The sequence below is a fragment of the Amaranthus tricolor genome, chromosome 16 (assembly GCF_026212465.1).
Source record: "Amaranthus tricolor cultivar Red isolate AtriRed21 chromosome 16, ASM2621246v1, whole genome shotgun sequence".
Lineage (NCBI taxonomy): Eukaryota > Viridiplantae > Streptophyta > Magnoliopsida > Caryophyllales > Amaranthaceae > Amaranthus > Amaranthus tricolor.
Genome location: NC_080062.1, coordinates 21,427,942 through 21,440,392, shown reverse-complemented (window position 1 = coordinate 21,440,392; position 12,451 = coordinate 21,427,942). Strand labels below are relative to the sequence as shown.

The 12,451-nt window shown below is 33.9% G+C and overlaps 2 protein-coding genes across 2 annotated transcripts; both read right to left on the bottom strand.

Annotated features, from left to right (window-relative positions):
- Positions 1-6,615: 6,615 nt before the first annotated feature.
- On the bottom strand, positions 6,616-7,110 carry LOC130802629 (uncharacterized mitochondrial protein AtMg00810-like). The gene has a single exon (XM_057666639.1). It carries the CDS (start codon positions 7,108-7,110, stop codon positions 6,616-6,618), a length of 495 nt encoding a protein of 164 aa, XP_057522622.1.
- Positions 7,111-9,932: 2,822 nt separating this feature from the next.
- On the bottom strand, positions 9,933-10,603 carry LOC130802628 (uncharacterized). The gene is made up of 2 exons (XM_057666637.1): positions 10,490-10,603; positions 9,933-10,448 (listed from the first exon to the last, which is right to left on the bottom strand). Exons 1-2 carry the CDS (start codon positions 10,601-10,603, stop codon positions 9,933-9,935), a joined length of 630 nt encoding a protein of 209 aa, XP_057522620.1.
- Between the last annotated feature and the right edge of the window lie 1,848 nt (positions 10,604-12,451).

The following is a 12,451-nucleotide window of genomic DNA, read 5'->3' as shown; positions in this document are numbered from 1 at the left end:
TTTTATAATAAACGTTGATGAAAATTTTAAAAAGTTCAAATTTTAAAATGCAAGTGCACCAAGATAGAGTCCTTCAAACTTCTAGTCTTGTATATAGGGATGGTCATGGGGCGAGTCTGGCCAGACCCGGACCCGGACCCGGACCCTATGTTTTTTGGATCCAGACCCGGATCCGGACCCTAAGGGTCCAAAAGTTTCAAACCCGGACCCAGACCCTACGGGTCTGACAGGGTCTAGGGTCCTTAATGGGTCTTATACAAAGCCTCTTTGATTTGTCAAAATTGAACCTTTTTCATCCATTATCTATACGAATACGACTATAAATCTAAATGTAAATACCTATTCAATCAATATATTTCATATCAAAATCATAACAATAAATCTAAATTTGTTTTCAAATCATAACAATAGATTTAAGAGGGCACAGATGATACGGTGAGTCAGTGATACATACACAGGCACGAACAGACAAATTACTTAATTGAAAACACATTTTAAAGAGAATTAACTACATAAATAAAGTAATGAACAGACAACCAATACTATAACCACGAGCATTCTAGCACTTTAGGTCTCTTGTAAAAAATGCAAAAATCCAATTGCAATAAAATAAATTTAAACAAAATGTGTATAGCTTACCAATCAACAAACAATTCAAGAAAATACAACAGCAATTTCAGTAATTTTTTGGAGATAGGAAGAGAAATTATGATTGCACCAAATATGCAAAAAAAATAAAAATAAATAAATAAATAATAAATAATAAATAAATAAATAAAAAACTAAATTGGGAAAGACGAAAATCCAAAAAAATTCAGTAAAAATAAAAACAAACGAAAGAGAAATCAGACGGCATTGAGCAGTTGAATAAGGTAAAAAGGAAATACTTCAATTGAAGCAAAGCAGGAAGTTTTAGAATAGATACCTACTCCTAAGAGAGAGAGTGAGAAATGGAATACCTGGAGTTTTCGAGGCGATGGCTATGGCGATGGTGATGTTGCAGAGGCGGAGGACTAGAGCCAGAAGACGAGGTTAGAGGAGAAGTTGAGAAGAGAAACTAGAAAGAAAAACTAGGGTTTTCGAGAGTGTAATGGATTTTTGAGAATGAGAATGGCCCACTCCCAGAGTCCCAGTCCCACGCCTAATATCAGAAATTCAGAATTCAGAATTCAAAAATATAAAATTTAAAATTTAAAAGTTTAGGGTCCGGGTCCGGGTCTTCACCTAGGACCCGGACCCAGATCCGTCAAAAAAAATTTGGATCCAGACCCGGACCGGGATCCGACGGGTCTCAAAAATTAAGACCCAGACCCTTATAAAAGGGCGGGTCCTACAGGGTCCTGGACTCATGACCATCCCTACTTGTATACACTTAGGGCATGTTTGGTTGATTAATTTTATTGGTATGGAATGGTATCACAACCCATTCCGATGTTTGGTTATGCATTTTTACATTGGGATCTCATACCCAAAGGATTCTCTTACCATTCCATTCCTTGGAATCTCATACCCTCCTACCCCCCCCAAAGTTTCAAACTCCATTCCCCCCATATACAAACCCTAATTCACTCTTCCTTCTTAAAAATTCCTCTCTTCCTTCAATTTGAAATCCCTGTTCTTCAATCTTCTTCGCGTGCCTCCTTCAATCTTCTTCAACCTTCTGTTTTTCTTTCCCTGTTCTCACCGGTGACCTTCTGTTTTTCTTTCCCTGTTCTCACCGGTGACCTCCTGTTCTTCGGTTCTTCGGTTCACCGTACTCTGTTCTTCCTCCATTCCGTCCTCTCCGCCAGCAGCCCAGTCTCCTCCATTCCATCCTCTCCTCCAGCGTCCAGACGGCTACTCCCGCAGACCGGCAAACGCAGACGGCTACTCCAGCATCCAAAGTATATACCTTTTTTTTTTTTTTCTTTCTCTAGAAATTTTAATTTCAATTGTTAATTTGAATTTATTAAAGTTTTGATTGATTAGTAACTTAACTGTACAATTGATTTGGGTTTATACATTTTCAAATGGTGGATTAGTAATTTAATTCTACAATGATTGTGTATTTCGTTTTGCCGGTTGTGTATTTCATCTTTGTTCATCATTTTGCCTTTATACAAACCAATGCTTTTGATAATGGAGGTTATGATTTTCAGTCCCTTTCTTCATTTACTATCTTTGCTTGGAAACCCATCTTTAGAAGCTCAGATCTTCCCAGAAATGTATGTTTTTCATCTGTTACTTCTTCAATTTTATGAATTTTTAGTATTTAATTGAATCTGGTTTGCTAATATTTTGTTGCTGTTATACTTGTTTTTGGGTCTTTGATTTGATGTTGCTGGTTTGCTAATACTTCTTCAATATTTTGTTGCTGGTTTGCTAATAATTGAAATGTGTAATATAGAGGGGCTTATATTTGTCCACAGGATTATGTTGATTATGGATGATTATGGATGATTTTGGGGGTTAATTGTGTTTTTTTCATTAGCATTATGTTGAGTTATGGGATTAGTGTAATGATGTATAATAGTAGCATCTATATATATATATATATATATATATATATATATATATATATATAAACTGGACAGAGAATCCATTCCATAATTGAACCAAACAGTGTGAATGGATTGAATATCTATTACAGGATTGAACCAAACAGTTTTAGTCTGGTATGGGGTTCTGAATCCATACCATCCTGGTATGGGGTTCCATACCATTCCAATCCTGCTCACTGAACCAAACGGACCCTTAGTCTTCTCAATTGCAATAAGGTTGATTGACTCAAATACACACATTCAGCACTCCAATCTACCCAAGAAACTAATTCTTGGTTTTCAGGCCAGCCCTGAGTGTCTCCTTGTTGGCTTCACTCACCAATTAGGATGACTCTACACACCTTTCTCTGAGTTCCACTCAATGAATGGAAAGGTCACACTCTAAATTGTTCGACAATTTAGATAATCAAAAGGTGTTACACACTCTTCTGTAATGGCTGATTGTTCAAACAAACACACACAAGGAAATATGAGAAGAGGAATTTCAACACTTGAACAAAAATGAGTAATTAAGAAAATGAAAATCTGAATATGAATTGATGAATGAATCATTACACAATGATTAGAGGTCTATACATAGGTTTCTACATTGTAACGGCTATTTTACATCACGTGACAAACAACACTTTACTTAAAATAGAAAACATAAAATAGCCTAAGTCCCAAATTGCTGTCAGTTTTGATCAGCTGATTGGGGCACCTTGTGATTGGATTTCAGGGGCCTGTGTGTATCATCATTAGTGTTCTTGGCCCTTGGTGACTAGGCCCATGTGTAGAGATGACACTTCTGGGTTGGTTCAGACCTAGGTGCGTCTGGTTAGGGCTCAGGCAGTGTTGCAAGGTGGCCTGGTCGTCAGAATATTGGCAAGCAGTTTCCTTGTTGATCTGTGAGTTGTTTGGGGTTGCTGTCTGTTTATCTTGATTCTCCTAGGCTGGAACTTGGGCCTAGCTTGCTCTATTCTTGATTCCTTCAAAATTTTGTGTTGGATTATCATCATGGGCTGAGCTATGTACTTGAACTAGTGTTGGGTCAATCTGGTCGTCATGTTGGACTGAACCATGGGTTGACTGTTGTGCACATGGTTCAGCTAGAGATATTATTTAATTTTTGATAATGTCAATGGAGAAAAAAATTAGAAAATTATCAATGGTACCCCTGAGTTTTTCCATTATCAATGATACTCTCGTGTTATTGAGCGTCTTACAACCGTAACCTTTTCTAATTTTTTCCTTCCAAAAACGCTAAGTTGTTTTCTTTTTCTTTTATTTTTCAATTTAAAACATCAAAAGAAAAAAGAAAAAGAAAAAAAGTTAACGATTTTGGACGAAAAAAATAGAAAAAGGTTACGGTTGTAAGAACACGAGGGTACTATTGATAATCGAAAAAACATAGGGGTACCATTGATAAAGTGCAAAAATTTAGGGGTACCATTGATAATTTCTCAAAAGTTGAAATATGTGAAAACCATAAGTAATATAAAAATGTTAAATAAACTAAGTACTCCATTTGTTGCTTAAAGAAGTTCTCATTTGCCATTTTGGGATGTTTCAATTGTTGTTTCCATAAAAAATCTTGTTATTTAAATCACAAAATTTTAGACAAAAATAACCTTATTCATCCTCATTTTAGTCATACAAGTTAATGAAAGAACTGGAAAATAACACATGGTGATTTCTTAGAGTTTTGTCAAATATAAAAGTATTAATTTAATCGAACTATAATTGATTATGTGCATGACAACTTATTCTCTTAAGTTAATAGGACTATAATTGATTGTGTGCATGATAATTTATTTTCCTAAATGAATTTAAAATTCAATTAGGTAAGTATTTAAAATATAATTTTACATTAATTCTTTGTATCTAAATAAGAATCTTAAAGAGATTAATTATTTTATAAAAAATATTTTATACGTAAGTAAGAATCTTAAAAAGATGAATTTAAAGCTAAAGAAAAATGGCATGACATTTGATTTTCACCAATATCTCTACTACTAGAGTATCTCTACTACTAGAGTATCTTTAACTAGCATTTATTCATAGTTAAACTTAATATATTAGAGAATATAATATCATATGATTACGTATGTCAATGCTAAAAAAACCGTGCATTGCATGGGTTTCTGCACTAATATTTTAATAACGCTTTTGGTCCCCATCTATCGTCCACTAACTTCATTTTAACAATTTTACATTTCTTACGGTTCCTACATGATTCCCACTAACTTTATAAAACATTTTTTTATTAGTTGTGATTTCCATATTTTTTCCACTAACTTTCTTTTGAACATTCCTTATGGTAACTTTATTAAAGAACAGAGAGAGTACAAAATATATGGGAATTATAAGTGTTAAAAAATATTTAAATTACAGTGATTAAGACTAATTATGACCAGAAATATGATATAAATAAAAAGTGTTTTAAAGAACAACAAATAAAACTACCTAAAACAAAAGAATAAAACATCAAGGGAATATGTTACAACATAAGTGGGCTAACAACAATAAACTCGATAGCAGTTATAAGTAAATTAGTATGAAGTTATTTTCTCTTTATTTTCAAAATTATCACAAATAAACTCAGGTTCAACTTAGGAGTACAAGAATTAATAACAAAGAAACCAAACAAAGTGAGTGGAGTTAGTCATTATTGAAATTTCAAGTTAGACGATGCTAAATTTTGATAGCTTTTTGGAGATACATATGACCTTATTTTCATTGGTTCCATCATTATTTAGAGTTTTGGTTTACTTAGTCACAAATGAACCAAAAATAAAATTGACATACATATGCAATTATTGACTATCAATTTAGTTATCGTGATTACGTTGATTTATATAATTTAAGAAAAATTTATCCAAAATAATCTGACCCCTAATATTGATTTTTTTTAAATAATTCGACTTTATTTGAGTATTACTGTCCGCACTCCCAATAATTTGTAACCGACTACTACAGGTCATTCCTAAACGTTTAATATCTATTTACCTTATTTTAGTTTTTAGCATGATTCTTTCACAAAATCACTCCTAATTTTCCGCTAGATCTTTTCCTAAACATTCAAGAAGCTTCTCGTATCCCATTTCTTTCACAAAATGATAAGGTGAAGACCCATTATCAGCGTATGAAGATAGTGAAGGCGAGAACTCAAACAGTAAACAATTTGTTGAGCATGCATACAGACTTCAAAACCTTTAAGTGGAATGTTGGCTTAAGAACACTAACCAATTTGGTGAGAACTCTTTAACACTAACCAATAAAAGTAAAGATTTAAAGTATTAAAAATAGGAATAAAAACTTTCTCTCTCCTATTTTTTAGGTTAAAAATGGTGAATTGTTGTTATGAGCAAGAAGAAGACATGAGTATAAAAAGGAAGAACGATGGTGCAACGTCTATAAATGACTTGCAGTAGCCGGTTCCAAATTCGTTGGGGTGCTAGTAGTAATTGAAAGAATCCATTGATGAAATGAACAAGCTTGAGTATAAGCTAATATGGAGAGAATGAACTTAGAGAGAACATGAGAGAAAGGAAAACAGAATTATTATTATTCTTATGATATCTATCTAATACAAGTTTGAGAGTAGAACTTATATATAAGGGAAATAAACTAATAAACTATGTATAACCAACATCCCCCCTTAAATTGGGAGGGGAATAAACTAAAACTCCCAATTTGTGCAACAACTCATTAAATTGTGGTGAAGGCAAAATTTTGGTCATAACATCAGCTAACTGATGTCTTGTAGGAAGATAACTAAGCTGTAGAAGTCCTTCCAAAACCTTCTCCCTTGTGAGGTGACAATCTAATTCAATATGTTTGGTCCTATCATGAAAAACAAGATCTTTGGCAATGTGTAAAGCAGATTGATTGTTACAATGCAAGGTGACAGGCTTGAGGTCATGGAACCCCAACTCCTCAATAGTCTGACCACCCAAGTTACTTCTGAAGATGTTGCTGCCATTGCTCTGTACTCAGCTTCAGAAGAAGATCTGGAGACCGTTGATTGCTTCTTAGACCTCCATGATATAGGTGACTTTCCTAACAAGAGAATGAAACCTGTAACTGACCTCCTTCAATCTGGACAAGCAGCCCAATCTGAATCAGAAAAAGCTTGTAAAACAAGTTGATTTGAACTTTGCAATAGAATGCCTTGATTCGCTGTATGAAACACATATCTTAAGGTATGTAGTAATGCATTCCAATCTGGAATTCTTGGTGTCTGCACGAATTGACTGAGATACTGGGTTGTGAAGCTCAAATCTGGCCTTGTATTGGTAAGGAAATTAAGTTTTCCCTCTGTGCTTGGTAACTTGCAAGCTAGTGGGAGAGGTGTAACAGCTTTCTTTGTAAAATCTTCATGCTGCCCCACGCTTGCTAATAATTCTTTTACAAACCTTTTTTGAGAAATCATGATTCCATCAGAAACATAAGTAATTTCTAAACCCAAAAAATAGTGTAACAGACCCATGTCTTTTATTCTGAATTGCTTGTGCAAATGGGCTTTTAAGGCTGTAATCCTCTCCAAATCATTTCCTGTAACAACTATATCATCAACATAAACTGTCATTATTACCTCCTTGTCTCCTTGCCTTTTGATAAACAATGAATGATCATTCATGGACTACTTAAAACCTTGACTGAGCAACTCATCATGAAGCTTTTCAAACCACTGTCTGCTTGCCTGCTTCAATCCATACAAGGACTTCTGAAGTTTGCAAACTTTGTGTTCTGGATTGTTCATGCCTGAAGGAACTCTCATGTACACTTCTTCATGGAGAATCCCATGTAAGGAAGCATTGTTCACATCTAATTGGTATATGTCCCAATGCTTGTGAACTGCCAAAGATAACAAACACCTAATAGTGGTCATTTTGACCACTGGACTGAAAGTCTCTGAGTAGTCTACCCCATATCTTTGAGTAAATCCTTGTGCTACTAATCTTGCCTTACTTCTCTCTAATGTCCCATCAGCTTTTAGTTTATTTTTAAACACCCATTTGCATCCAATTGTTCTTTTGCATGTAGGTAGATTAGTCAGAACCCAAGTTTTGTTATCAAGGAGTGCCTTGATCTCAGCATCCATTGCTGCAATCCAAGATGAATCCCTAGCTGCTTCTGCATATGTGCTTGGTTCATTTGATATGCTATCACTGGAACTCAGCAATGAAAAAATTGAATTATCATTCAAAGAAACGAGGTTACACCAATGTGATGAAAGAGCTGTAGAACTCTGTATACTATTGCACTTATAATCGTTCAGATATGAGGGTGGTTTTGAAACTCTTGTAGATTTCCTAGCTGGAATTGGTGGTGTATTTGAGGAAATATTTGTCATAGATGTATCAGTAGAAAACTGTTCTATAAATGATGAGGAATGGGTATTATTTGAAATTTGAGAATTTGATGTAAGTTCAGAAGAAAAGGGAATGGATGTTTCAGTAAAGGTATTTGTAAGAGGCGTAACCATGGGTAGAAAAATAGGATTGTGATTTTGTTTTTCTGTGTTTGAATAATGAAAAGGAAGATGGTTCTCATAGAACACAACATGTCTTGAAATGAAAACTTGATTTTTCTCCATATCCAGTAATTTATAAAACCCTTCTGTGAACTAGAATAACCAATGAATACACATGATGCTGGTCTTGAATGAAATTTCTTCTTGCCTGGAGCTATGTTGGTTGCAAAACATAAGCAACCAAAAACCTTGAGATGTGAAATACCTGGCTTATGCTTGTATAGCCTGTAGTAGGGTGTGTCAAGATTAATATTCTTCAATGGTGTTCTGTTGATTAAATAAGTAGCACATAGAATACAGTCACCCCAGCATCTGATAGGCAAATTAGCTTGAAAATACAAAGCTCTTCCAACCTCTAGAAGATGTCTATGCTTACTTTCTACCACACCATTTTGCTGTGGCGTGTAAGGATAGCTACTTTGCTGAATGATGCCATGTAATTGACAATGAGACTTCAAATCTCCTTCAAAAAATTCTTGAGCATTATCGGTCCTGATACTCAAAACTTTTACACCAAATTGAGTGTTAACATAACTACAGAAATTTGCAAAAATCTTAGGGACTTCAGATTTGGATTTTAGCAAATGTACCCAAGTAAACCTACTATAATCATCCACAATTGTCAAAAACTGATTACAACCAGTATATGTTTTATTGATATATGGTCCCCACAAATCTATGTGCAACAATGCAAATGGAAACTTAGTTCTGATGCTACTTTGAGGAAATGACAATTTAGTATGTTTGGCCTTAGAACAAATCTTACAGATGCTGTCATGAACAACAGATTTGATATTACAATATGGCAACATTGACTGTAATTGAAGAAAAGGAACATGACCTAATCTGAGATGCCAAAGTTTTTCTTTATTTATTACATTGCTAGAACCTGAAAAGCAATTTTTATTGGATTGATTGATTCCTAAAACTTCAAAGTTTCCTGCTTGAACTTCTGTGACTGAGCTTGGTGTAAAACTGTATAAACCTGCTTGTAGTTTACCAAGTACTGTTGGCCTCTCTTTCACTGAATGGCCCTGAATGTGACAAGTGTTAGAATTGAAAATAACTTGACAGTCCATATCTTCACAGAGTTTTGGAACAGAAATTAGATTGAATTGAAAGTCTGGTACATGTAAAACATGCTTTAATTCAATGTTTGGGTTAGATTGAAGTCTCACTGTACCAATGTGTTTAACAGAAACTTTCCTCCCATCAGGAACCCTAATATTGTTCTTGGCACCAGAGAACACAACATACTCACTAAACAAGCTCAAATCACAAGCCATGTGATCTGTAGCCCCACTGTCTATAATTCATCTACCATTTACAGATGATAGAAAACAAAATTTACCTGCTAGCATGGCATGTGGTGCATCATGATTGATTTGTTTAGAGCCATTGGATTGCATCTTCTCTACCAAAGAAATGAGATGATGATACTGAGATTGTGTGATACCCTTGTCTGCCTCACTACTGCTTCCAATTTCATACTGTGTTTCAGCAATTTCATTTGAGTTGGAGAATGTAGCATTAGCCTTTCTTTCTTTGAAAACTTTGAAGTTTGGTGGATAACCATGTAGCTCATAACATCTTTGATTACTTTGGCCTGGAATTTGGCAATGTGTGCAGAAGTAATAAGGCCTTTTTTCATTGTTCTGTCTGAAACCACCTCTAGCATTATTTGTACCACCATCATATTGCCGTGTACCACCATTGTAACTTTTGTTATCTCTGCCAGTAGCTGTAGCAAATGACCTAGAACCACTATAGTTATTCTTGTATGGTTTGTGGTAAGGCTTGAAATCAGTGTATTTCCTTTTATCTGCTGCAAATGCCATGTTCTCAAAGTTTTGCATAGCTGAGATGCTCCTGTGTTATTGTTCTTGAACAAGAAGCCTATAGGCTTGATTCACTGAGGGCAATGGTTGCATCATTAGCACATTGCTCCTGACATTACTAAAATCATCACTCAACTTCATGAGAAATTGTATCAACCTTTGTTCTTGTTGCATCTTGTGTATTTTCTGAGTAAGATTGCAAGTGCATTGATTGCAAGTGCAAGAAGGAAGAGGATACACAGAGTGGATCTCATCCCAAATTCTCTTGATATCAGTGTAGAATTCTGCAATATTCTGTGTGCCTTGAGTAATTTCAGACAAGTGATGTTCTAGAGCATATAATTGTGGCCCTGAGGTTTGCCCATACCTATCCTCTAGGTCCTTCCAGATTTCCCTGGCTGTACTGTAATATAAGACAGACTTGGCAATGGTTGTATCCAAATTGAATAAAAGCCAAGAGATGATCAAATCATTACATCTCTCCCATGGTTTGCACTCAACAGAATCAGAACTAGGTTTAGGCAAGGAACCATCAACAAACACAACCTTGTTCTTTACAGAAAGTGCAATCAACATACATCTCCTCCAGTCACCATAAACATCTCCATTAAATTTACAGAAACTAGTTGAGAACTTGTGTCAGAAGGATGAATATAGTATATGGAAGAAGGATCAGAAGTAAGTAGAAGAACAGAATCTAAAAGCATTTTGTATAATTTGTCAAAGAAAACGGATCTTGAACAGAATTTGAAAAAAAAAATCGAAAAATGAATTCAGTAACAATTATGAATTGAATGATAATGAGTGATGTAATGAATTGAATTATGAAATGGAAATAGAAAAATGAAAGTCAAAATAAAGGTGGGAGAGAAGAAGGATTAGTAGTTGCCTCGCCGAGGAACTTGAGGCCGACATACCGAGTGCGGTCCCAGAGTTCAAGACGCAATCTAAAACTCAGTGTTGATTATTTAAAAATATTCAATACTAGGGGTTATTTACAGCAAATTGAATCATTCTAAACAATTTTTTCTATCATCATACAATCTACCAATTCAAATGCACTTTGTGTCAGGTGTCACTACTACAACACATTTTGCAAACATCTTATGTCAAATGTCACATATATAATGTTATTTTGTTTTGAAACTCATTCCTTCATCTTCCCTAATGCAATGCAAATTATCAATGAAGAATTTTATTTAAAATGATTTTAATTGTAATAGAATAAGTGACACTGACATAGACTCTACAAATTCATATTAATATTAATATTAATAATATCTTTATTTAGCTTTGTAAGAGAATATAACTCATATTAATGTAAGGCTAATTAATGTTAGGTGAGTATATTTTTACCACTCCCTTCACATTACCTAATGCAATGTGAACTGAGATTTTATAAAAGAAGACTAAAAGCTTGAGAAATAAAGTTAAAATAGTATACATTGAAAGTAATTTATGCAATCTTATTTTATCTTATAAATTCACAACAAAATAGTCATCAAAAATATCTTAGTATGTATTACACAAACAAAACACACATGTAGATGGTAGGATTGAAGATTTTTCAACTACTACTACTTTCAATCATCATCAAAAACATACAAGTTCACTAATTTAAGTAACTTTTCCAAGATATAATTCTAGCATCCGATTTAAGAGGTAATTAGGTAATATATAATCATACTACTATTTTATTGTATCATTATGATAACATTATTAGCTTTTAAGTATTGCTATGTATTATGATTATACTTTGTATAAATTTGCTAATGCTTAATTGATGATTATCATGCATTATCATGAAGTAGTGAAAGGTTCTATATAAGTACTTTGCTCAAATTCGTCAAAGGTCTTACATGTTATAAAATTTGAATTCAAAGAATCTATAAAAACAAAAGTAAACCTACATCGTACATGCCACGGATGTAATTGTAGTAATTTATAATGAGGAAGTTTTAGATATGATAAGGTTTCAGAAATCTCTATAGTTAAGTCAACTTATAATGGGGAAATTTAATATAAGTTTTAAAGTTTTAGAAATCCCTACGTTTAAGTCAATTTCTAATGGGGAAGTTTTATATATCATTTAAAATTTTAGAAATCCCAACAATTAAGTAATTTTATGATATAAATTATTTAGATCCGATTTGAAGTTTTGAAAAATAATTTCAATCATATATACTTTAGTCATACATACTTCCTCTATTTCTTAAAGAAGTTTTCACTTGTCTTGTTGAGGTGTGTAACGGCCCGGTTTAAGTGACCCGGAAAATCATATGAAAACATGATCCCGGTTCACAAACGGACACTAAAAATTCATTTTTTACTCGGATCGTCAACGTTCCAACGGTAAAGGAATATGGTCAACGCAGGAAACAATGCCAAACAAAGAAAACAAGTCAGCGGAAGTCTTTACATACAACTCGAGAGCCTACCGGCCTCTAGACTAGCTAAAAAGTTGTACGAAATAAAAAGAAAATCGTCATAATCTTTCATTACATAAACCGAGTTATTTCGACTCATAAACTTACTACAAAATATAACTTATTCTT